This window comes from Natator depressus, chromosome 9 (genome assembly GCF_965152275.1).
Source record: "Natator depressus isolate rNatDep1 chromosome 9, rNatDep2.hap1, whole genome shotgun sequence".
NCBI classification, from domain to species: domain Eukaryota; kingdom Metazoa; phylum Chordata; order Testudines; family Cheloniidae; genus Natator; species Natator depressus.
The window spans coordinates 33,125,610-33,153,559 of record NC_134242.1 but is presented as its reverse complement, the minus strand read 5'-3'; the positions used below and the strand labels follow the sequence as shown (position 1 = coordinate 33,153,559).

The window sequence follows — 27,950 nt, the reverse complement described above, 5'->3', positions numbered from 1 at the left end:
AGGTGAAAGGGTTTTTCCTCTGGCCAGGAGGGATTTTAAAGGTGTTTACCCTTCCCTTTATATTTATGACAACTTCTAATATTAATCTCTCCTTCCCCTCTGTTATCTCTTCCTTTTTCAGACAATTCCACTTTCATTCTTCTCAGTATTAGGTGCTCTAAAAAATAATTTGATATATCAACAGCCAATAGATCATTCCTATTTCCTATACTAGAGTTGGAAATGTGAGGTAAAATGTTTATAAGAAATGAAAATAAACTACTGAATGTTGCTGTTAATTTTATTCCAGTCTGCTTTTTATTTAAAACTAATCAAAATAATTTTGGAAAATGCCTATTGAAGTGGTTTGTCTAAGAACTATGCAATGAACTTTAGTGCCTTTGAAATGTCAGACATGAAAGCACTACATATTCAATCATGCCAATTCTGTAAAAAGGATTTTCCACCAGCACAGAACAGTAATTACATGAAGTTACCCTCTGGCATTCAACTATGACCATCATATTTAGTTTAATTTTAATTCTAATTAAGATGCCAATATTCATTTGATCAAGTGTTAAAAAACAAATGCTCATAAAGCAATTCCTAAGCAACTTAAAACACATACACTTGACCATTAGCCAAACGATGAATTACTCAGTTAAGCTTTTTGCATTTTATAACATTTTTGCAAAATTTTATTTTAAATTAATTGTGTGAAGAATCCATCAGCTGCACGGTTTGTATAGAAATATTTTCTATTTGACTAGTCTGAGCGGAAAAACACCACTTAAAGTTAGTTACTCAAAAGAGAACAATTTCAAGTGTGTACCAAAAAGCAAACAACATGACAGTTTTAGGCAAACTCTTCCTGTTATATGTAATTCTTATAACTGTGAGTACTCTCATCGACTGGGACAATGCTCGCAATAGCAAAACCTACATCTAGTGGTCTCTGTAGCACTAGCCCCTATGTTCTTGTATCATCTTCCCCCTTGCTTCTCTTCCTCTCTCTGAAGATATAGAAAGCACTGTATTGCAAAAGATATGCACAGAATATTAAAACAGAAATATATTATTCAAAGCACCATGTAAAACATACCAGTAGGGCAAGTGCAGGTGAAATTTTTCCCATCATGTTTTTGTGTTACATCAGTGCAGGTTCCATTGTTCTGACAAGGCCTGCTTTGACAGGCATTAAATTCTTCACAGAAAGCACCGATATATTGATCTTCACAGTCGCAGTAAAACATTTCCTACGAACAAACACATTGTGTCCATTACTACGAGACTTCCAAGCTTATTTCTGAGTTGTTAACTTCATTGAGCAAGGTTTAAAAAACACATCATTGTAAAAAATACATCTCTGTAAAGTTACCCCTTAAAATAATGATCCTACACCCCTTACTCGGGCAAAACTTGTAACAATGTTAGTGGGAATTTCAATGGAGTAATGAGATCAGAATGCTGGGATCTGAAACTGGGATCAGAACCCTGATATGCAAGCTAGTTATATATAATAGTAATATATAAGCCACTGTAAAATTTTCTTCTGTAGTGTTCCAGTTAACTGCAAGTGTTATTAATTAATGCCCTAAGACACACTAGTAAAGTACCGGTAAGTAATAAGAAGCTCTACTGAACATAATCAACATCGAGGTAATGGGAGATGCACCCATGTATATAAGGGGCAGAGGAAGGGGGGCCCACAGTCTTGCCTCAGCAGTTTTGTGTAAAACCTGGGACAGATTCCCTAGGGAAAGTCTCCTCTTCAATTCTGCCAAAGTCCCAGACAGAAATCTGAAAGCATTCTTCTTCCTAAGGCTTCTACTACATCTTCCAAATCTTAATTTATAACAAAAAAGTGCAAAGGACACTATATTTTAAAGCTTTAGAAATTCATACTTTAAAACATACATAATACAATATGACATAATTGTTGTTAGTTATAAAAATTATAAAAATATTTTTGAAAGAAGAATCTATGGAACATTAAGATTACTAGCAGATGAACTAAGGAGAAGGAAATAGAGATATGCTCGTTTTTTTTTTAAGTTGTCTTTGCCTTAGATACATGAATAGCTGTATCCTACAAAGAAAAAAATCATATTAATAATGTGTAGATTTAAAACACTGCAAAACTCTGTACTCAACAGAAATCAATAACATTTAGATCTTCTTTAAAAAGTTAGTACACAGGCTTGAATTTGCACATAGATCAACACTACATATCTCCAAAACCTGGAATTATTTATATTTTATTGGGACTGCCAAAAGCCTCTGCTGAGTGAGTGGTCTGCACATACTTTTACATCCTTCAAAATCTGCAGATCACTAGAACTGAATATGCTCCATGTGAGTGATGGCAAATCTCCAAACACGGCTCTAGTTTCAACAAAAGCAGAGTGATTTGGCCAAAACCACAATTTATGTTACTTCCATATGATATAGTAATTTACAATGCAAGTTATGCATACACACCGGTATGTAGTCAGCAGAAATACTGTTTTTGGCAAATCCATCACCTGATCCTTGTCATAAAATCATAGAACTGGAAGTGACTTTGAGAGGTCTTCTAGTCCAGTCCTCTGCACTCAAGGCAGGACTAAGGATTATCTAGACCAGTAGCTCTCAAACTTTTGTACTGGTGATCCCTTTAACATAGGAAGCCTCTGAGTGCGACCCCCCTTATAAATTAAAAACACTCCTTATATATTTAACACTATTATAAATGTTGGAGGCAAAGCAGGGTTTGAGGTGGAGACCAACAGCTCGTGACCCTCCCACGTAATACCCTCACGACCCCCGGAAAGGTTCCGACCCCCAGTTTGAGAACCCCTGATCTAGACCATCCCTGATGGGTGTTTGTCTAACCTGCTCTTAAAAATCTCCAATGACAGAGATTCCACAACCTCCCTGGGAAATTTATTTCAGTGCTTAACCACCCTAACAGCTAGGAAGTTTTTTATAATGTACAACCTAAACTTCCCTTTCTGCAATTTAAACACATTGCTTCTTGTCCTATCTTCAGAGGTTAAAGAGAACAATTTTTCTCCCTCCTCCCTGTAACAATCTTTTATGTAGTTGAAAACTGTTATGTCCCCTCTCAGTCTACTCTTCTCCAGACTAAACAACCCCAATTTTTTTCAATCTTCCCTCATCGGTCATGTTTTCTAGACCTTTAATCATTTTTGTTGCTCTTCTCTGAACTTTCTCCAATTTGTCCACATCTTTCCTGACGTGGCACCCAGAACTGGACAAAATACTCCAGCTGAGGCCTAATCAGCCAGGGATAGGGCAGAAGAATTCCTTCTTGTGTCTTGCTTACAACTCTCCTGTTAGCACATCCCAGAATGATGTTCGCTTTTTTGCAACAGAATTACACTTTTTACTCACATAGTTAGCTTGTGATCCGTGATTACCTCCAGATCCCTTTCTGCAGCACTCCTTCCTAGGCAGTCATTTCCCAGTTTGTATGTGTGTAGCTGATTGTTCCTTCCGAAGTGGAGTACTTTGCACTTATCCTTATTGAATTTCATCCTATTTGCTTCAGACCATTTCTCCAGTTTGTCCAGATCATTTTGAATTTTAATCTGATCTTCCAAAGCACTTGCAACTCCTCCCAGCTTGGTATCGTCCGCAAACTTTATAAGTGCACTCTCTATGCCATTATCTAAATCACTGATGAAGATACTGAACATAACCAGAACTGATCCCTGCAGGATCCCACTCAATATGCCCTTCCAGCTTGACTGTGAACCATCGATAACTACTCTCTGAGTACAGTTTTCCAACCAGTTATGCATCCACGTTATAGTAGCTCCAACTAGGTTGTATTTCCCTAATTTGTTAATGAGAAGATCATGCAGGACATTATCAAAGGCCTTACTAAAGTCAAGATATACCACATCTACTGCTTTCCTCCTATCCACAAATCTTGTTATTTTGTCAAAGAAAGGTATTAGGTTGGTTTGACACAATTTGTTGTTGACAAATCCATGCTAACTGTTATGTATCACTTTATTTTCTACTATGCGTCTGCAGATTGATTGCTTAATTATTTGCTCCATTATCTTTCCGGGTACTGAAGGTAAGCTGACGGTCTGTAATTCCCCGGGTTGTCCTTATTCCTCTTTTTATAGATTGCTAGAGCCCTGCACAGATAAAAAATGTATATCCATGGATGCGGATATCCACAGATATAAAGTGGATATCCGCAAAGCTGCAGGGATCTACCAGGAACTGCAGCAGTGAAAGCAGCAGCATGTCAGGCTGCTGCTCGCTGGCGGGAGCCAGCACCCAGCCCGGGCAGCCCCTCCAGCATGGCTGTACTGCCCCCAGCCCTGGCCACTGGGGTGGGCACCAGGTTCACCAACAGCTGCCCATGGTCACGCTAGTGTGTGCAAGCGACTTACATGCTTCCGGGCAGGAATTTGCTGGGCTCTGGCTCCTGCGAGTGGCAGCCCGACACGCTGCTGCTGTCACTGCTGTGGTTCCTAGTAGAGCCCTGCAGCTCCGCAGATATCTGCTTTATATCCATGGATATAGATGTTGTATCCACACAGGGCTATATAGATTGGCATTATATTTGCCCTTTTCGAGTCCTCTGGAATCTCACCTGTTTTCTAAGACTTTTCGAAGACAATCGCAAAAGGCTCAGATATTTCCTCAGTCAGCTCCTTGAATGTTCTAGGATGTATTTCACCAGGCCCTGGTGACTTCAAAACATCTAACTTGTCTAAGTAATTTTTAACTTTTTCTTTCCCCATTTTAGCCTCTGATTCTACCTAATTTTCACTGGCATTCATAAAATCAGTGATAAGCCTAACCTGTCCTTGGTCTTCCTCTTGCTTCTAATGTATTTGTAGAATGTTTTCTTGTTACCCTTTATGTTTCTGGCTAGTTTAATCTCCTTTTGTGCCTTGTCCTTTCTAATTCTGTCCCTACACACTTGTGTTATTTGTTTATATTCATCCTTTGTAATTTGACCTAATTTGACCCATTTTCTGTCGGATTTTTTTTCTTTTTTTCTTTTTTCTTTCTTTTCTTTTTTTTTTTTTTTTGAGTTTCAGATAATTGAAGATCTCCTGGTTAAGCCAGGGTGGTCTCTTGCCATACTTCCTATCTTTCCTATGCAGTGGGATAGTTTGCTCTCATTCCCTTAATAATGTCTCTTTGAAAAACTGCCAACTCTCTTGAACTGTTTTTCCCCTTAGACTTGCTTCCCAAAGGATCTTACCTATCAACTCCCTGAGTTTGCTAACATCTGCCATCTTGAAATCCATTGTCTTTATTGTGCTATTTTCCCTCCTACCATTTCTCAGAACCACAAACTCTGTCATTTCATGATCACTTTCACCCAAGCTGTCTTCCACTTTCAAATTCTCAACCAGTTCTTCCCTATTTGTCAAAATCAAATATAGAACAGTCTCACCCCTAGCAGCTTTCTCTACCTTCTGAAATAAAAAATGGTAAATCCCAAAAGGTAAGTCAGTAGTGACATTCAGAATAAGTTTTTCCTCAATTCCATATGGCACTGGTGGAGAACACATCAGTGCATGGCTCATTTCTGTTAAAAAAAAATCCTAAAGATGACAAACTTCAATTGCTCAAAACCCCTGCTTGTTTATCAGTACTCAGATAACATGAGTCACACAGTCACATTGTGCAAGCTGTAGGATGAGGACTTGTGTGAAGAGATAACACAAATCTGTTACAAGCTTCATCCGTCATGGTTATTTTAACTCTTTCAAGCAGCAAGTGATTTTTATGCTTAAACAACAGTCAGTTTGTGATCTTGGGCTTGTGATCATCTTTGTTTCTCAGTGTTGAGTTTAGGCTTAATCATCAAATCAGGACTGCTGCTACCAGGATAATAAGGCCAGAAAATGGTCATTCAATAACTCATACCTTCTTTATTGACTTATCAAAGTGTGGCCCTACACTTAAAAAAAAAAACACAAAAAAAAACCTAACTACATATTTTTTTAACATGTTCAGGAAAAATCTTTACGTTTTAAGGAGCACACATCAGCAGAGATTCACTGGGCTTTATACACAGAGTGGGGAGAGCCCACTTTTCAAAATGAGTCAAGAGACAAAATGTGGTGCACTGCACGATTGTTACCTCTTCACAGAATTTTCCTGCCTCCAGTTCTATCTGCTTATTCTCTACTTTAATTCTGCTTGGTTTGTTTATTTTAAAATATGAAATCAGTGAATCTAGCAGATTTAAAAGAAGCATTAATGCTGTATTTCCAGTACCTGCACTTGTGCAACTGGAAATACAATTAATACAGTTAATACTACTGCTTCCTAGAGGCAGTAGTGTTGTAGTTATGAGAAACTAGGTTGTGCCTCTAGAAAGTCTGTATCAGTGAGCTTTAATCTCCTTTCTTTCTTTGTTTCATTTTCCCTTTTATTTACTTAGAACATCTAACAAATTAAATAAACTATGTTACTGTAATATCGAGGTTGCAATATGAACTTGGTCATGTCGCACATCATGGACTATATCCATTTCCTGTTTTCCTTACAAAGGGACCGATCCTTGGTTATATCTCAGGAGGAATTGTTTGCACTGTAGTCACCCAACCTTGGGGCCAAGTGCAAAGTGTTGCTGATTAGAGCAACCTGAGGAAAATCAGAACATTTCCATGTACAATATGTTCAGGGAATATAACACCAGGAATCTCCATTAGGTCCCTAAAAATGAAAACAAAACATATTGCAGAAAACATACACCTAGTGTAAATGTAATTCCACATACAGATTCATAGAGTTTAAGGCCAGAATAGACCAGCAGATCCTCTAGCCTAACTTCCTGTATATAACAGGCCGTCAAATTTACAGTTTCCCCTGTATTGACTTGTGATTGACTAAAGCATAGCTTGTGTTGAGACGTGGGTATCTCTGTAATAGTTAAAAATTGACCACTGTTTAGCAGAACTGCAGATCTGAGACTCCCTCCCAAACCCAAACGCACAGATGGAAATAAAAGAACAATCTAGTATATAGCTTGCTGCCCACAGAATATTTTGTGGTCATGCTTTTCAAAAGGGCAGATTCAAGAATGACAGGCCCGACTCTTTTGTCACTTAGGCTGACGTAAATCTGTTGACTTCAGTAGTGTTACACCAGTTAGACATCAGAGTAAGAGGGGAGAATCAGAGGCGACGTATATAAATGATATTCTTTTTGCGAATACAGACTAACACGGCTGCTACTCTGAAAAATATTCATTCCTGAAACTCACATGGCCTTCCAACCATTCTTGCAGTGTTTACAAGTGTTTCCTTTCATGTCAATAGCCTATTCAGAAAGCTATACATTAGCTATCTTCTTTGCCTTTTTCTTGGTAGCCAGGTGATCATTTAAGCAACCAGTCTTTGATACAGAGGAAAATTTGTACAATAGCTATTTGTTGTCCTTGAAACTGCAGATTCTTTTTACGCTGTTGTTCAAATCTCCTTAGTAGTTTTTAAATTGCCTTCTAACCCAATAAGATGTTTATATAAACCAGGAGCTAAAAATATTTAATTATGTTTTGTGCACTGTGGCTGTTTAGTCTCTAACTCTATACATAAACACCTATGAGACACTGCTGCAAAAGACTATTTTATTTAGAAAATATAATTCAATTGTTTTCAAAATCTTTTCTGCAGCAGCATCTCATATATTTAATCTAACTACTCATTTCTAAGGGGCCTGTTACTGGGGTACCTAGACCCCATTTAAGAGGATTAATTAACAGAACACTTAGAATATGTAAAGCACTGTACACATATGGTGAGTATTATTCATACACTCAATAAATATTTCATTTGAATTTTGATTTTCAGGCAATAGGTTAATAATTACAGCTACAAATTATTATAAATAATTCAACAGAACCATTTTTGGCCCAAATTACTACCATCCTGTGCCATATAATTGGCTTCCAAATCTTTCTCTCATTCTAGTTCAAAAGTTCCCTCTAATTATTGAAAACTTTCTAGGGATTTGCTTCAGTCTACTATTTTGATCACATTTCCCTCCTGTTTCCCCACCCATTAGTTCCACTCCAATTTTGGTTGCACATATTCCTTGGCCTGTACTCACCAGTTAGAGCCAGTGGTGAGCTGGAGCCGGTTCACCCTCCCCGGCTTCCCGCTGAACAGCTGATTTGCGGGAAGCCAGGGGAGGGGGCGGAGAAGCAGAGCGGGGCGGCGCATTCAGGGGAAGAGGCAGAGCGGAGGTGAGGTGAGGTGAGCTGGGGCCGGGTGTGGGGTGGGAAGCTGCAAGTGGGTGCTCTGCACCCACCAAATTCTCCCCATGGGTGCTCCAGCCCCGGAGCACCCACAGAGTCGGCGCCTAAGGCGCCACTTTTGATGTGATCAGTTGGGGAGCAGCCGCTCCCCCTGCTCCCCCCCAGCTACACTTCCCCACCCCTAAGAGCCAGAGGGACCTGCCGGATGCTTCCTGGGAGCTGCCCCAGGTAAGCACCTCCGGGACTCCCCACCTCACCTCCCGGCAGGTGCCTCTGGCTCTTAGGGGTGGGGTGGGCACCCACTACGGTGACCCACGAGACCCTCCTACCCGGTTCTGGGGGCAGTCAGGGGACAGGGGAGTGGGGTGGATGGGGTTGGGGGGGGTCAAGGAACACGGGAGGGTTGGATGGGGCAGGAATCCTAGGGGGCAGGGGTGGGCAACGACCCCGTCGTGAGGTGCGGAGGGAACCCATTGTTAAGATTTTGGCAGCTCATTGCTGGTTAGAGCGGTCTCCCTTTATACTTCCCCACATATCTGGAAATCTCCAGATGACTGTAATCCAAACCATTGAGACATGTCTCTTTCAATCTTGCCTTAAAACCTCCTTTCCCCTCTCTCTAGCCTCTTGAGCTAATACTACAATTCTAAAGATTTTTGATTGCATATCAAACAGTAATGATGTCACAAAATACAATATTGGCGTAGCCTTTTAACAGATTCATAGATTTTAACACCAGAAGGGACTATTATGATCCTCCAGTCTGAGCTCCTGCATAACACAGGTCTAAGAAGCTCACCCAATAATTTTTGCATCAAGCCCATAATTTCTATTTGAACTATATGATAAATCTATTGAACTGCCTAGAAATAAACTAGAAAGACAAAATATTTTTTATTGGACCAGTTTCTGGTTGGTGAGAGACATCAGAAGTTGGTCCAATAGAAGATATTACCTCACTCACTTTGTCTCTCTAATATTCTGTGACTGACACAGCTACAACACTGCATAGAAATAAACTATCTTCTAAAGCAGCGTTTCCCAAACTTTTTTGGCCACGGAACACCTCGTATATATTTACGGAACACTTCTAATATTATTTTGTAGTCATTTGGTTTTCAAATAAAAATTGCGTTATTTATGCTCAAATATATTTTATTTTATAAAACAAAGCAAAAATACAAATTTAAAATAACTTGAACTAACAATTTCTAACTGGAAAGCATGTATAAAGTAGTACAAAAATCAAGTGCAAGACCCTTTTTTTTAATTATGATTCTTTCACGGAACACCTATTCACATCATGCGGAACACCAGTTTGGGAAATGCTGTTCTAAAGTATTTAAGTAACTGTTTTGGTTCTCTACACTTTATGAGAAATTAAGGTGCATGTAATGGCAACAGAAGCACAGATGCTGTGGATAAAGGCTATGGTTAGTACCAGACTATACTTTTCATTCCATGTTTAAATACAGATTATCTGTAAACTAAAATGCAACCAAACATCTGATGAAATGGTACCATGTCATTAGCTTATCTGATTAGTGAAGAAAAGTAAATAGTACAAAATTTGTGTTTTAATTAATGTTTTCATTCATGATAGTTTCTTTAATGTTAACCTCTGGGAAAACACAAGTCTTTTGAAGATTGTTTCATTTAAATATAAAATCTACATGGCCTGCTTTTTTTTCTTCTTCAGTGAATTTAGTGCTTTTGAAAAATGCCCAATTTGACAAACATGGAAAGTGAAATCTTCTGTTTATCCACAGAACAAGTACACAGACGCAGTGGACTATATGGATACTTATCAATGTCTCTCATTCCAGACCTGAAGAAGCTACATCTCAGGGCAAAGGGACTGTCCTCCCTGCTGTGAATGTCAAACAACAAAGATGCCAATTTGTCCTCGACAGTGGTTTAGTAGTGATTAAGGGTAACATTTTCAAAAGCATCTGAAGTAAATTTGGAGTCTAAATCTCATTTAAAAAGTGCTTTAGGCATTCAGAAATCTAAGTCCCATTGACCTTTAATAAGAGTTACGCCCCAGTGCCGAAGTCACTTTTGAAAGTGATTTTTATGATGTGGACTCTTGCTATGTAGGACCTACCAGTGGTGAGCTGGAGCTGGTTTGCACCGGTTCACGTGAACCAGTTGATAAATTTAGAAGCCGGTTTAGAACCGGTCGTTAAAGGGTTGGGCAAATTCTGGCCCACAGGAGTGTCCTGTCCGGCCCGCCTGAGCTCCCAGCTGGGGAGGCTCCCCTTGAGAATCCCTTTTTACGCACCCAGCGGTGCTCCGAGTCTTCGGCAGCACTTCGGCGATGGGTCCCTCAGTGCTGCCGAAGACCCGGAGCGAGTGAAGGACGTGCTGCTGAAGACCCGGAGTGACTGAAGGAACCGGTTCTTCAGATTTTGGCAGCTCATCACTGGGACCTACGCAATGAACTATCAACTTATTTTTACACAGGCCATCGAACATCAATCATATGTCACAATGTTTTCACTTCCAACCTGAGCTTTACTTGAAAAGTCATGGTGCGTAGGAAAGGCTTTGCATTCCAATATCAATCCCCTCAGCAAACTGCTTTGCCAGACGTTAGACCTGATCAAGACTCAAAGATTTGCTATTCTGCTTTATCACCTTTACAGGTAAATGTATTCATCATTTCTAAATTACAAGGCATTTCAAACTTTGCTGACTAAACTAATACTGCTTTGTGGACTGTGGAGGTTTGGGAAGGCTGCTTTCCCTGGTGTACTTTGCCACTGATTGTACATATGAAGCCAATACTTCGTCAACTTTTATAAAAGCCAAATTCGCTGATCCTAATTTACACCATTAGAAGTCAATGTCCTGAGGTCATTTTCAATTTCACTTGCAGTGTTTTTTGCAGGTATATTTCATTAACATTTATGCATGTGCACGTTATGGTAGGAAGATCTGGTAGCACCACTTATTGTTAAGGTTGCCTGACACTTCAACATCATAAAACCTAATTTTCAGTTGATTATAACTTTGTCAAATGTTACCAATTTTGGGATGAAATCCATATTGCATGTCTTCCTCAGGAAAAATTCAGCCAGAATGGTTTAGCCAGTTCATTATGCAGTCATTCTCTGCTTACATTCGGTTCTCACACATTTAACTCATAAAAATACTCAAAAGCCTGGTGGCTTTTCTACCAAGCTACAGGAGTTTTATAGTGTGGGTTTCAGCTTTGTTTGAAGTGCTGCTAATCTAAGAATCCCGAAACTCTAGAAAATTATTGTTCTAGAGCAGCCTACACAAAAAGAAATGGAACCCACAACGCAATGATCCAGATGGACTATTCTCCCTCTTTTGGAGTACAACTATTTTTGAGAAACAGGGGATAAAACATCTCAGAAAAGTTGCAATTCCAGATAAACTCCAGGTTATGCTTAAGTGCTTTCCTGAAATTGAGCCAATATTTGTATAATAATGGTAGTGTTTGTGTGATGGGGAGGCAATGTGGCCTAGTGAACAGAGCATTGGCCTGGAACTGGGTTATATTCCTGGATCTGCCACTGGATTATTGACCAATTATTGATCTTGGGCAAGTCATTTCCTCTCTATGCTTCAGTTTACTCATCTGTAAAATGATAATAATATTGACCTTTATAAAGTGCTTTGAGAAGCACTATTTATGAGCTAGGTATTATTATTAATTATTATTATTATTAGTGCCCAAACATCTCAATTAGAACTGGAATCCCATTGTGTGAGGCTTGAAGTGATTTCCATTATATACAGGGCTTACAGTGTGTAAATGTCTCTCAGCACCCCACTATAAAAATTGTTCCAGCACCCCTGCATGTATGTAATGAAAATATGAATTGACTTAACTAACGTTTGTCTCGGTCTGCACACACCCTTAAACAGTACCCCATTCAATTTAACTCTGAATCCTGCTGCCAGCACAAATAAGGGTGGGGCCACAGGACAGGGCAGAGCCACAGGGGCACTAGATTGCCTTAGTTCAGCCCTGCATGGCTGAGTATATTAGGGGAAGGAAAGGACATAACAGTACAACACAGAAAGTTATCTGCAGTAGAGGAGCAGCAAATTGTGATTTAGAGCCATATCATGTTATCAGTTTTAAGCAGAACACCACTCTGAAGTAATGACAGGTTTCAGAGTAGCAGCCGTGTTAGTCTGTATTCGCAAAAAGAAAAGGAGTACTTGTGGCACCTTAGAGACTAACCAATTTATTTGAGAATAAGCTTTCATGAGCTACAGCTCACTTCATCGGATGAAGGTGTCACAAGTACTCCTTTTCTTTTTACACTGAAGTAAATAAGGAGTTCTGCTTACAGCCAATTACATTATAATAGCCTTGAGAATGGTGTTGCTTAGGCAGAGGAGGGCTTCAGGCAGAGTTTAAATTAAGACCCAGATGTCAACTTCCACAGAGCCTGCAGATGCTTGCATCTGGAGTTTTGATTCAACTTATTACAGAGATTGGGGTCAGTGATGAAGTTTGCATCAGAATCCAGTGCGAACTTCACCAAACTTCAGGGTGTTCAAATATATATCTAAACTGACCAAAGTACAGCACAGATCTCAGTTATAAAAGATGTGAGCAGTAATTTATTTAGAAAAAGCATAATGGAAAAATTAAAATACTAATGAAAATCATGTTTTTCCACCCTCATGTCCACTCAACTAAACATGGAGATCTACTATCTCGTATGCACAGAATACTAGTCACTATGTTATATATGTACCGGAGTAAGAGAGGCATAAAATTCAAAAGTGTTTTACTCACTAATCTTAACAAAATGGACAGTCAAAAAGCTAAGGATAATGATGATGATGTCAGAAGATATGTAGTAGCAATTTACCATAAAATACAGTAACAAAATGTTTTTTTTTGAAATTTTGACAATGAAAAGGGTTGCAACACTTCAAACTCAAATTTCTAATGATACATAACAGTTTGGGGATTCACAGAAGTTATTCTGCAGAGATCATTAGGTGTCATTATTTGCTATTAGATAAGTCATCTTCATTTTTTCCAAATCATATATTTTTTTCGTGAGTAGGTGACGTGCTCATTAATTTGAGCACAAAAGCCACACAAAGGGAAGAAGAAATTACACACTGTTGTAATCCTAAACAGAATGATAACTAAACAATTCAAACCAAATAACGTAATTTATATACAATTCTTCTGTGTATTTTAGTTAACTATAATATGGAGTGTAAATCTAGAACAGCAGCATACACAAATATTTGGGTAACAATTAAATTGAAATCAAACCAATTTCTTATTAGTAAATCCAAAATATAAATTCTCTGCTATTTTCTAGTGATATACTGTACCTACAGCCAAAACAAGTTAAGTGGGTACTACTGGAAATAAATAAGAGTAATAATCATTGTATCAGATGCTGGATTTCTGATATCATTTTTACAACAAGCAAGAGAGACTATAAAAACTACATAGAGACAGATAATTCATTCTGCATTCTTAATTATAGTAGATTTGTCCTTAACTATGTCCAGACCTAAACTGATGCCTGCCTCTTTCTTGCTCCGAAAGACTTAATATTCGTTCAAATTTTTGGGTAATTACTATAATGTATGGACCAAATATTACTCTGATTTAGACAAGTGTAAATCTGGAGTAACTCCACTGAAGTCATTGACTTACACCCATGTAAATGAAAGCCTCTACCTAAAATACTTTAGCTTTCATTATGAAACAAAGCTGTAGGGGACAATTTCCTGGTGCAAGTGCTGGAGGAACCAACTAGGGGTGGAACTCTTCTTGACCTGCTGCTCACAAACCGGGAAGAATTAGTAGGGGAAGCAAAAGTGGGAACCTGGAGGCAGTGGGAACCTGGGAGGCAGTGACCATGAGATGGTCAAGTTCAGGATCCTGACGCAAGGAAGAAAGGAAAGCAGCAGAATACGGACCCTGGACTTCAGAAAAGCAGACTTTGACTCCCTCAGGGAACTGATGGGCAAGATCCCCTGGGAGAATAACTTGAGGGGGAAAGGAATCCAGGAGAGCTGGCTGTATTTTAAAGAATCCTTATTGAGGTTACAGGGACAAACCATCCCGATGTGTAGAAAGAATAGTAAATATGGCAGGCGACCAGCTTGGCTTAACAGTGAAATCCTTGCTGATCTTAAACACAAAAAAGAGGCTTACAAGAAGTGAAAGATTGGACAAATGACCAGGATGAGTATATAAATATTGCTCGGGCATGTAGGAATGGAATCAGGAAGGCTAAATCACACCTGGAGTTGCAGCTAGCAAGGGATGTTAAGAGTAACAAGAAGGGTTTCTTCAGGTATGTTGGCAATAAGAAGAAAGCCAAGGAAAGTGTGGGCCCCTTACTAAATGAGGGAGGCAACCTAGTGACAGAGGATGTGGAAAAAGCTAATGTACTCAATGCTTTTTTTGCCTCTGTCTTCACGAACAAGGTCAGCTCCCAGACTACTGCACTGGGCAGCACAGCATGGGGAGGAGGTGGCCAGCCCTCTGTGGAGAAAGAAGTGGTTCGGGACTATTTAGAAAAACTGGACGTGCACAAGTCCATGGGGCTGGATGCATTGCATCCGAGAGTGCTAAAGGAATTGGCGGATGTGATTGCAGAGCCATTGGCCATTATTTTTGAAAACTCATGGCAATCGGGGGAAGTCCCGGAAGATTGGAAAAAGGCTAATGTAGTGCCCATCTTTAAAAAAGGGAAGAAGGATGATCCTGGGAACTACAGGCTGGTCAGCCTCACCTCAGTCCCCGGAAAAATCATGGAGCATGTCCTCAAGGAATCAATTCTGAAGCACTTAGACGAGAGGAAAGTGATCAGGAACAGTCACCATGGATTCACCAAGGGAAAGTCATGCCTGACTAATCTAATTGCCTTCTATGATGAGATAACTGGTTCTGTGGATGAAGGGAAAGCAGTGGACGTGTTATTCCTCGACTTTAGCAAAGCTTTTGACACGGTCTCCCACAGTATTCTTATCAGCAAGTTAAAGAAGTATGGGCTGGATGGATGCACTACAAGGTGGGTAGAAAGTTGGCTAGATTGTCGGGCTCAACGGGTAGTGATCAATGGCTCCATGTCTAGTTGGCAGCCAGTATCTAGCAGAGTGCCTCAAGGGTTGGTCCTGGGACCAGTTTTGTTCAATATCTTCATTAATGATCTGGAAGATGGTGTGGATTGCACCCTCAGCAAGTTTGCGGATGACACTAAACTGGGAGGAGTGGTAGATATGCTGGAGGGTAGGGATAGGATACAGAGGGACCTAGACAAATTGGAGGATTGGGCCAAAAGAAATCTGATGAGGTTCAACAAGGACAAGTGCAGAGTCCTGCACTTAGGATGGAAGAATCCCATGCACCGCTACAGACTAGGGACCGAATGGCTAGGCAGCAGTTCTGCAGAGAAGGACCTAGGGGTGACAGTGGACGAGAAGCTGGATATGAGTCAACAGTGTGCCCTTGTTGCCAAGAAGGCCAATGGCATTTTGCGGTGTATAAGTAGGGGCATTGCCAGCAGATCGAGGGACGTGATCGTTCCCCTCTATTCGACATTGGTGAGGCCTCATCTGGAGTACTGTGTCCAGTTTTGGGCCCCACACTACAAGAAGGATGTGGAGAAATTGGAGAGAGTCCAGCGAAGGGCAACAAAAATGATTAGGGGACTGGAACACATGAGTTATGAGGAGAGGCTGCGGGAACTGGGATTGTTTAATCTACGGAAGAGAAGAATGAGGGGGGATTTGATAGCTGCTTTTAACTACCTGAAAGGTGGATCCAAAGAGGATGGATCTAGACTATTCTCAGTGATAGCAGATGACAGGACAAGGAGTAATGGTCTCAAGTTGCAGTGGGGGAGGTTTAGGTTGGATACTAGGAAAAACTTTTTCACTAGGAGGGTGGTGAAGCACTGGAATGCGTTACCTAGGGAGGTGGTGGAATCCCCTTCCTTAGAAGTTTTTAAGGTCAGGCTTGACAAAGCCCTGGCTGGGATGATTTAGTTGGGATTGGTCCTGCTCTGGGCAGGGGGTTGGACTAGATGGCCTCCAGAGGTCCCTTCCAACTCTGTTATTCTATGATTCTGATTCTTTGTTTGTGAAGACTGCCATCAGAACGTATATCCGTACATTCACTGTTTTATTGCATCTGAATGCAACCAGACAGACTAAAACAGTAGCATCAGGAGAGGTGCGGCCTTCCTGTCATTTATCTTAATGAAATCCTATTTGTGATGACTTAAATGCTAATAGTGGTAATTGCTTCAGTGCTAAATGACATACTGAATAATGTCCAGAAAATATGCTGTTCTAGTATTGCCTCTGAATAGAGCTGGTTTCATACTGATGTCATTCAGAGAAAACACCCCAGAACATTTGCGTGTTTCAGAAGGAATTAAATAACTTTAGCAGCTAGGTCAGCCGTGTCTGGTTTTGATAACTTTTCTGATAGGCAGTAACATCTTCTGAATCTTGAAGCGTTTATTAGTGCATTTATATTTATTTACTGCTACATACATAAAGGCACTGCATATTAATTTTCAATTGTCTCCTTCGATTTTTCTACATGGGGAATTTCAGACATTGTCGTAATCCTAAACAGAATGGTACCACCAATATCTCTGCACCAGCACAAACCCCTAGTATAGACAGGGAAAATTACTATAGGATCCAATTAGCACTGGTGCAGCAGCCCCAACTTGAAAACCGGGTAAACTGTACTGGAACATATGGCGGTTTATAGGGGAGCTTTACCTAAGGATTTCACTGTGAAGCTACATTAGTGGCTGACCACCAATGACTGAAACTGGGGCAAATATTCAAATACGTTTTCTTACAGGTTTTTAAACTTTTAAAACCTTGGATAGAAAACATGTTTGTTATAATTTGCCACAGTATATATCATGGCACAGTCTGGAGTTATATTGTGTTCTGCATGTGACAAAAATGGACACACTGAAAAAACCCTTTTTGTAAATTCTGGTTTATTCTAATGATATAATCATAGATTTATTTTTGTAACTTGAATGTAATATAGTGATGTTCTGCAAAACCATATTATGAAAATTTATTAATGTTAAGGAAAAATGATGTATGAAGATCTTCAAGTTTTTTTTATTGTTAAACTAATAAAGTTTATGCTACTTAAACTGTAATTGATTCCTTCATCATAATATAGATCTTAAAAAGTATGCATTTCTTTAGAAGGTTAAAGATGCTAGTTACACATGATTTACGTGCCATTATTCCAACCTCATTGTTAGCCCATACTGGCAAAAATACAAAGATCATGCATGTATGTTGCAAAGCATACAAAGATGAAACCTAATAAAGTATATTTTTCATGTATGAATCAAAGCCTTCGTCTAAACTTAAAATTTATACTGGCATAGCTATGTTAATGGGGGAAGAGTGGAAAACACCACACACCTGACCAACAAAGCTATGCTAACAAAACCTCCAGTGTAGACACAGCTATGTTGACGGACAAGTGCTTTTGTTGGCCTATCTAATGTTATTCGGGGAGATGGTGTTCCTACACAGGCAGAAATTCTGTCGGAAGAGGATGCAACCTTGACTCAGAATCCACTCTCTCAACAAAATTTGGACCAGAGGACTGTGTATTGCACTCCTCTCATCATCAGTACAGCAAAAATTGGAAGGGAATCTATACCCTGGAAGCCCTTTTGATTTTACTACTACATTGTATTCAACAGCTGGTGAAAATAATATTTGACTCCATCCAAACATAGGGGGCCAACATATTCCTTACTCAGGAGTTTTCCTGAGTAAGGAATGAGTAAAAGCTGGGTAATGAGCTCTTGATCTGGACCAAATTTATTTGTTTACTGATTTACACGCTCTACAGCATGCCTCTGTACTTATACTACAGGAAACTGTTAATTATAATTTACTTTCCAGTTAAGCAGATGTGGTAGCATATTTCTTTTGCATTAAAATGCATTTGAAGCAAAATGGCGAGGCACATAAACAAACAAAGTTGGTCATTAATATTCCTGTTGGCAGTGGAAGCAGCGACTATAGCCAGTGGAGCTTTTAGCTTATTCATGGCACTAGGCCTTTTACACATTCTTCTAACAACATGCTTTGCGTCTTGGAAGACTAGATTACACAAACAGAATGAATTATAGGTAAAAAAAAAAAACAGAAAATCACAAAGGGCATGTAGTAAAGATAAATAAAATTAAAGTTTCAGCTTTGCAAAAAGAAGGACAGACGATCAGCCTTGTGGGAAACTGACACTATGGCTGAGTCACGTTGAGTATATAGTTTTGGCAGTTGCTTGCTATATCACTAAAAAAATCACCAAGCCATTCCAGGGCAAGTCTCACCTTGGATGAGGAAAACAGTGTCAAAAACATGCCACTCAACTTAGCATGCACCTCCCAGAATCAAGGTAATTAAAACTACACTGGTCATATTGGTTCTGAATCAGTTTCCAGTCTTTAAATTGTAGGGCTAAAGAGCAAGAAAACTTCTGTTAGAAAAATCAGTAAGGAGGAGAAATAAATAAAATGACATTTTTATTCTCAATGGGGTAAAAAACTGTTCATAAATTAATTATATTTGGAAATCAGAAACATAATTGATGCCTTGGCTGATTATCCTCAGTCTAGAATGATTTTTAAAGTAGTTTGGTTGCATGTAGATAATCATAAATGTTAGTGTTGTTTCCCCAGTACGTTCCAAAGAATTGAAGGACTTTTCTGTAGAAATTAAAGAATAGTTATAGTTGTGAGCCCAAATTTTATCTGTAGCGAAGACTTATGAAGGATATTGCTAATTCTAATTCTTTCTGCCTGTAATACTTTGGAATCTGTCTCTTTCAGAAACTGACCTCTCTATGGCTTCTCTAGGTCCAATAGCTCCACCTGCTGCTGGTAGTTAGCCATAAGCTACAGTGTGCTAGAAGCAGTTCCCATTGCAAGTTATTCCCTTAATAAATATGCTCCCTATTATTATTATTCACTTGTCTGTTTTCAGTATGCTCTATGCTATAACAGATGTATACTAAAACTGAATTCCCTGGATCTTTGACTCATGCTGATTTGAATGGGGATTGAGGGCAGAACACATTTCAGGAATGATCTCCTAATAACCTATTATTTTTAACAGTATTACTTCATTGGCCAGAAAAATGGGGGTTGGATATCTGCTTCTTTTGTAGGACCAACAAAAAAAAAAACGTTTCAATTTGAGAACCACCATCATAAATATAAAGGGAAGGGTAAACACCTTTAAAATCCCTCCTGGCCAGAGGAAAAACCCTTTCACCTGTAAAGGGTTAAGAAGCTAGGATAACCTCGCTGGCACCTGACCAAAATGACCAATGAGGAGACAAGATACTTTCAAAAGCTGAGGGGAGGGAGAAAAAAAGCCTCTCTCTCTGTCTCTGTGATGCTTTTGCCGGGAACAGAACAGGAATGGAGTCTTAGAACTTAGTAAGTAATCTAGCTAGATATGCATTAGATTCTGATTCCTTTAAATGGCTGAGAAAATAAGCTGTGCTGAATGGAATGTAGATTCCTGTTTTTGTGTCTTTTTGTAACTTAAGGTTTTGCCTAGAGGGATTCTCTATGTTTTGAATCTAATTACCGTGTAAGGTATTTACCATCCTGATTTTACAGAGGTGATTCTTTTACTTTTTCTTCTATTAAAATTCTTCTTTTATTAATCTGATTGCTTTTTCATTGTTCTTAAGATCCAAGGGTTTGGGTCTGTGTTCACCTATGCAAATTGGTGAGGATTTTTATCAAGCCTTCCCCAGGAAAGGGGGTGTAAGTGTTGGGAGGATTTTGGGGGGGAAAGACGTTTCCAAACAGACTCTTTCCCAGTAATATACCCGTTAGACGTTTGGTGGTGGCAGTGATAAAGTCCAAGGGCAAAAGGTTAAATAGTTTGTACCTTGGGGAAGTTTTAACCTAAGCTGGTAAAAGTAAGCTAAGGAGGTTTTCATGCAGGTCCCCACATCTGTACCCTAGAGTTCAGAGTGGGAAAGGAACCTTGAGAACCACATAAAAAAAAATATTTCAGCCTCTTGGAACTGGTGTGATAAAGTACAGTGAGCAAAGAAATGGCCAATGATGGAGCGAATTAGTAAATCTCCTTTTGACTCAATATATGTAACTGCCTCCACCACCTCCAAAAATGAAGTCTACACACCCTTTGACTGAATAGGCAAATATGCTGGGGACATAGTCTGAGCCCTTCCATCTATTCCTGTGCATGTAAGGGCCACATAAACTCCTTTGCGGTGGAGGGTGGTGTCGGGGGCATCCGCGAGATACCAGCTTCTTTTTCCAAGAAACAATTGTTAGACCCTTGATCAAGAAAAAAATCTCTTCAGCTATCGCCTAGGCTCAAACTTTCATTTTTGGAGGAAGATTGTTGGGACAGCTGTGGCCCTGGTTAGTGTTAGAGAGCATATCATAAACTGTACCAGTTGTGATCACTGATGATAACCATTCCTGATTCTTTTAGATATGTTACCTGGCTTAGTTATCACTGATCATTGTAGCCTGCAGAATATAAATATTGTATCCAGCGGTAATGCAACGAACCTACAGCCCCAAACCCTGTAAGACCCAGCTTGAGCACTTAGCATGAGGCTTTAGACCTACAAACCTTAGCATAAGAAAGTTAACCAATAAAAACACAGAGTTATAGGAGAACCTAACATAAGATTTTTGCTTGGTTTACAGTTGCAATTTTGCTAATTGTGCATGAAATAACTAACAGGTATTTCAAGTATTTTGGGATAAGAATATCTGCAAACATATAATTGCAGGATTGTTATGGCAACTTAATTGACATATATGACAATGGACTTGGGATAACTAATATGCTAACCTATAGGATAAGGACACCCCAATATTATCAGGGTGAGGTATTTAGTTTTGGATAGACGAAGCAGAATATTTATATGCATATTCATGGAAGCCACCGGACCCTATAATTGGCCCAACAACCACAGAAGCTAGAGAGCTCTCAGGACCTTGACCACCAGACTAGCTTAGCATGCCAGTGATCAGATAGGACCCTGCCTTCCTACCTCTAGGTCTCCATGAGAATTGTGAGAGTATGCATATGGGATGATGTGGGACATCAGACTCATGTTGCACTATAGTTACATTCTCATTTGGTTTGGAACATCTGTGTTTTTACTGACTGTATTAACAAAATTATTAAAATCTCAGCTCTACTCTGAGTGCCACTGTTGTGCACGTCTGGGTCCCCAACAAGAAACTGAATTTGAAATTGAACTTAATCTTTCTGTTGTGTTCGACTCTGGGGCGGGAACCTGGCAAACCTCAAGAAGTTTAACTGTTTTGTCAATTGGGAGTTTAACTGGAAACTCTAAAGGAAAATTGATATAATCAATATCCACTCAACAAATCGGGCAACACAATCAGGTGTGTTTTCTCCCCTACAGAGCCTAGCACTAATAGATGGAAACCCTCAAGTGACTCCATTCCTTTCTCCTTAAGAGAACCAAGAGGGTAGTCCTAGACAATTACTCATTTCCCTCAAGGGCTCTCCCATGCAGACACACAGAGAGTTCCATTCTGTCCCCTCTCCTGTTCAATGACCATTTGGACTTTTAGGAGGTTAGAAATACATGTGCTGTCTATAGTATGCAGATGACATCCAACTTTATATTTCTCTCTCTCCTAGCACAGCCAGCGCAGCTGAATGACTTGTTTCATGTCTAACAGAGATTGGGGTGTTCATGAGGATTAGTTGATTGAGGTTCACCCCAGAAAAGTCAAAGGTGATGCTTATAAGGTGCAGGATACAATCTGAAGAAATAGCAAAGCCTATCATTTCTTATGCAGGCTTACAAGCTAGATATCTAGTTGGAGTTCAGAAGCTGCTGGATGTTACAAGTTTCAGCACTTAACCAAAAAACAACTCATCCTGTGTGCTTGGCAAAAAGGTTGCAACATTTTCTTTCAGATACAGATCTCATCAAGGTCATCCAAGCTTTTGTCATATCAAGACTGGATTGCATGACTGTAATACACTCTAAAAGGAGGGACATACCTTAAGACTATTCTAAAATTTCAAAATACATCTGCCTGGCTGTTTGGCCATGTTTATCATAGGCAGAACGTTACATCTGTTATGCGTTATTGGCACTGATACCAAATGATTTCTGACTGAGGTTTAATGCATTCATTTTTAGAGCTGCTGCAAAAAAAGTTTGAAATTTGAAATTTTCTGACAAAAAATTATCCTTTTTTCATTATTTTCAGGAAAAGTGTATGTCGTTTCTCTACCAGCTATAAAGCTCGTCAAAAAACCTGAGTTTTGAAATTTTTCAATGAAAAAGGCCATTGTTTGCAAAAATAATTCCATGTTCTGAGTTTTAACCTATAAAACTTTAAATGGTGTGATGCCTTGCTGTCCCTATAGACTGATTCTTTACGTGGTTCTATGCCACTACAACAACAAAGACTAGCAATGATTACATGAATGCGATCTACCGATTGGGCATTCTCAGTGAGGGTTCTTCACCCCTGAAAAGTACTTCCCCTTTGGTCTGCCAAGGCCTGGATTTAATGACTGCCAGAACTTGCACCAAGGCTTATATTGAGCATTTGTTTTCCAAAGATTTTAAGGTGGAGTGGTGGATATTGAAAGCGGTTTTGAAGTTGAAGGTTGACAGACCCTATTTGATAGCACTGAACCAATTTTGTTTCTTTTTTATTTTTTGTAAAACGGTTTGTAAAACGGTTCGGGTCAAAGATCTATATAAATAGGTTCATTACAAATTATAATACACACATCTTCATGAATGAAACACAGAATACACCAACAGGTCATCATTTCTTCCAAAACAGTCAGATACAGATCAATGTATCAGTCAGTCAATGTAGATCTTCAGGTCTATGTAATATAACAACATATTAACAGATGGAGAAAAGAGAGAGAAGGTGGGAAAATAAACAGGGAGAAAGAGGAAAGGGAGATGTGTACTGCCTTCCTCCTTTTTTAGTGAACATTCTAGTTCATATGCTTTATCTTCCACATGATTTTTGGTTGAACTACTCTTATAAAGTTTCAAAATTTTTGTACCTGTGCTTTAGGAGTGTTAATTAATGCATTTAAAAATCCAAACAAATAAAATTATCCATTCTAAATTAAATAATTCTTCTTACTAAATAAAGAATGGGCACATATTCACATTATGATGTCCCATACTAAGTGTTTAATGTATTATTATGTAAGAAGCTTATGTGATTTAGAAAGCTGTGGTTCTGAAAGAAAAATTTAAAATTTAGAAGGAAATAAATTAAAAAATTAAACTAGTTTATGAAATAGGAAACATGACTACTTGAATGAACAACACTGATAGACAACTACTACAGTAAGGCCCTAAACTGGAAAGTAGCATTTATTTCTAAAATGGTCTTGTAGTAATTGCGTGCATATTATCTCAAGTATTTTAAAAACTTTATTTTTCAGGTCTGAAGAAGCTGTTCCATTCTTCCAGATGTTAATACTGTCATGGATATATGTATTTTAGCAGTTCAATTATTATCACTGCAGTTCAAACTATAATTTTCTGTCAATGTAATGTGCTTTTGTTTCGAGTTTAAATTAGTAAATGGTAGCAGCTGAGCTATTAATTCCCCAAACATGCCAACTTTCCTGTGCACAGAAGGCTAACAGATGTTAATATTTGCTCAACAGCCACCACTATTTTTATCTCCCAAGTGAATATTAAATATTCACAGTTAATCTAGGTTTTTACTCTGCTCTAAAATGTTTGTTGTTAAAAAACATATATATATATACACACACAAGACATTTTTCATATAAACTAATGGAGAATATGTGGCCTAATTCAAAGAAACACAGACTAGACTGGTAAAAATGACAATCAGACAACAGAATTTAGCAGAAGGTTTTATAATTCTTTCCTTTGCATGTTATTTTGTCTACAGGAACTCTTAGACCACTAAGTGATCAATGAAATTCCTATGATCTCTACTATAGTCCTTCAATATAGTATTGTTAAAGGGAAAGAGAAGTGAAGTCAACAGTAATCAGGTATAGTAAGGAAGAACATAACATAACATAAAAACATCAGAATGGCCATAGTGGGTCAGACCAATGGTCCATCTAGCTCAGTATCCTGTGTCTTCTGAAAGTGGCCAATCCCAGATGCTTCAGAGGGAATGAACAGAACAGGGCAATTAACTAGTGGTCCATCCCCAGTCATCCAGTCCCAGGATGTGGCAGTCAGAGGCTTAGGGACACCCAGAGCATGGAATTGCATCCCTGACAATTTTGGCTAACAGCCAGTGATGGACCTATTCTCCATGAACAAATCTAATTCTTTTTTTCAGTCAAGTTATAGTTTTGGCCTTCACAACATCCCTTGGCAACAAGTTCCACAGGTTGACTGTGCATTATGTGAAGAAATACTATTATGTTTTTTTTTAAAACATGCTGCCTATTTGTTTGATTGGGTGATCCCTGGTTCTTGTGTTATGTGATGGGGTAAATAACACTTCCTTATTCACTTTCTCCACCCCAGTCATGATTTTATAGATCTCTCTCGTATCCCTGTTTGGTATCTCTTTTCCAAGCTGAACTGTCCCAGTCTTTTTGATTTCTCCTCATATGAAAGCTGTTCCATAACCCTAATAATTTTTGTTACCCTTCACTGTACGTTTTCCAATTCTAGTGTATCTTTTTTGATTTTCAACCTTACTCAAATAGCTCTGCCTTGTCTCTACCCAAGCTGATATATAGTTATGTGTAGCGATGCAAGACGCACCCGGCGGCGCCTCCCACTGGTTGTCCTCTGGAACGCCCTCTGCCGGTCTGTGTCTCGCCTGTCGTTGGCCCCCGTGTCCCTCCTGGACCCTGGTGCTCCTCTACAGCAGGGTTCTTCCCCCTGCAGTAACCCCACCGCTCTGGATCTCCCCACCCAGGGGAACCCCCAACCCTCTCTCCCCACCTCGCCTCAGTCTATGGCTACTGCCAGTCACCATCTAGCCCCCGCTCACTGGGGCAGACTGCAGTGTATAAGCCATTCATCATTAGCAAAACAGGGTTTGGACCTGATGCCTTTGCCTAGCCCCTGGGTTGCAACCTCTGCAACCCCAGTACCTGGTTTGGCCTTTGACAAGGCCTGCAGCCTGGGGAGTTGCCAGGTGGGAGCTCAACAGCTCCTCTTGCCTTTCCCCGGCATGCTCAGTTGCATGCACCCTCAGCTCCCAAGCAGCTAGGTCCTTCTCCCTCTGAAGCTGGAGGGAGAGTGTCTAGCTCCTGGCTCATAGCCCTTTTATCAGGGCCAGCTGTGGCCTGATAGGGGAAAGTGCCACAGCTGGGCCACGCCCTATCAGCCTAGGCTTGCTGCTTTCGCCAGCAGCAGCCCTCTCGCAACCTCAGCCCTCTCCCAGGGCTGGTTTAACCCCTTCAGGGCCGGAGCAGAGTAACTACCCCACTATATTATGCTTTGATGAATCGGTGGCACCATTTTGTAATTTCTGAATAAGTCATTACACAGACTAACATACATGGTGAGAATGGTGTAAGATTACATAAAACCTTAAAAACAACAGAGCTGCGTGGGCTGCACAAACCAGATCGTACAGGTCTGTGGGTTCACGTGAAGATTTGGGTTCACCCCTTATTGCAACTCAGCTTTCTTCAGTGCAGCCTCTGCTTTCCCTGCCCTCTCTGCTCTCAAGCCAGGCTATAGTCCTTGGGGGAAGCTGTGTACCCACTCTACTGATCTTTTACCTAAATATTTAAGAAATTTCCAATACAACACGATGGAGATCATTCATGTGAACATATATCAATTAATGCTTTTGTTTCAAAAGGGGGTGTGTTTATATTTTGAGATCACTAGTGAGGAAAAGTATTCCTTGATGGTGAAAGTTAAGTTGGTTGTGTTGTGATGTAATATACATTACTTTATACTTGATATGAATCATTTTTTGTTATCTGGGCAATGTTTGATTCTTCACCTCTTTAATTATTTATTTATTTGCTTTTCAGATCTTGAGTTTTGTAAATGATGTGACAGATAAGTACACTGTTATTACTCAGTAACCTTTACCAGCTTTTGAAACATATAGACATACATGCATGTACGCACCCACACACAATGGAATTAGTATAGAAATACTAGTCTAAACATATTAGCTATGTTTGTCCTACCCCATTTAATCTCTACTCTTTAAATAAGGTTTTTGATAATGTTTCACCTTACCTCAGATGGTTTTGTGATACATTTTCCTTTTCCCAAACACTGAAAGTCATCTGAGTGGCTTCCCACAGGCATGCAGGTGCTGACTTTTACTACCACAGTTAAGCGTAAAGCCACAATGCATTTAGTAACTGAATCATTCACAAAACCTGAAAAGAAACAGAGATTAAAGGTTTTTAATTTAAAATAAAAATTTCTAACGAACGGTTTTATTATTTGTAAAGTAAAAGATATTGAATATATAGAAACTATGGTTCAAATTTCACCCTCATACACGTCTCATGAAACCCTACTGAAAGCTTACATGGGATTTAAGTTAGGGTGGAATTTGTTCATATTACTGATCAAGTTGACTGACAAATGGAAGACATTCCGGAGTCAAGATCCATCATTAGAGTCTCATTCAGCACTCCTTCCTCTGGCAAAACTCCCATTTCACCTCAAAGAATGAATGAATAATTTGCTTAACATGGCCTTAAGTAAAAAGTACTTAACCAGGCCTTAAAGTTGATCTTCAATTTGCCTTTTCTCCGATAAAACTATATTTTAGTTTAAGTACCATAAAATATATAACAGACAACTACAATAGCTTAGGAGAGTAGACTGAAGTGACAAAATAAAAGCCTCGTTTTACTTGATTTTGTCTGCTAAAGGCAGAATGTTAAACATTTCTGTAACTTTTTTGTATTACATTTCCCTCAGTTTCTAAGGGTAACATGAAAGCAAAGACACCACAATGAACATATTAGGTTAAAAATTAACTTAAATAATCAATCTGTAGCATGGAAAAATTAGTTTGAATAGAGTTAATAAGCACATCATTGAAACAACACAACATAAATTACAACAAATCAGTAACGACTCAAATGTTTCCTAGTAGCATTTTAGGTCAAAGTTGTGCAGCTTTACACTCTACTTGAAGGCATTACTGTGTTTCAATGTAACATGAGAACTTTTGACCACCACATTCAATCAATTCCAAAACTTCAGGGACTGTTCTAGGTATCACTGGACTGAACCCTATTGATTTTACTGAAAAATAAGAAAAAAAAAAAGGAAGAGAGAAACGGGAGACCCAAGTTGTCCCCACCATCTGGTCAGCAGAACAAGCACCTTCAATTACTCTGTAATTATCTGCAGATCAAAGAGTTGATGGCAGCCATTAACATCATTCATAATAACAATGCCTCCATATCAACTCTATCCACCCTCCCAATACAGTTCAAAATATTGACACCCTGAAAGCGAAAAAAAAAATGGAAGAGGATGACTGGGAAAGTGAAGGTATGAGAGGAAAGGAGGCACACAGAATCCCTGGCAGAGGGCAGAATGGGTTTGTATAGAGCCCCTGGTATGCGGGGAGGGAATGAACGGGGAGTTTCATGGTTATAGAGTGAGCTACGCTTTTGGCCCCTTTTAAGTGCACCCTTAGGTGACAGGCTCTAGCTTCCTACACCT

At 39.4% G+C, this 27,950-nt stretch overlaps 1 protein-coding gene across 2 annotated transcripts in view; it reads right to left on the bottom strand.

The window, feature by feature from the left end:
• Positions 1-27,950, bottom strand: part of DNER (delta/notch like EGF repeat containing) — a 267,056-nt gene that overhangs the window by 69,601 nt on the left and 169,505 nt on the right. For both annotated transcript variants that reach the window (XM_074963860.1, XM_074963861.1), the window contains exons 5-6: positions 26,496-26,641; positions 1,082-1,235 (exon numbers count right to left, since the gene is read on the bottom strand). In XM_074963860.1, coding sequence (XP_074819961.1) covers positions 1,082-1,235; positions 26,496-26,641 — 300 coding nt within the window. The remainder of the gene's footprint in view (positions 1-1,081; positions 1,236-26,495; positions 26,642-27,950) is intronic.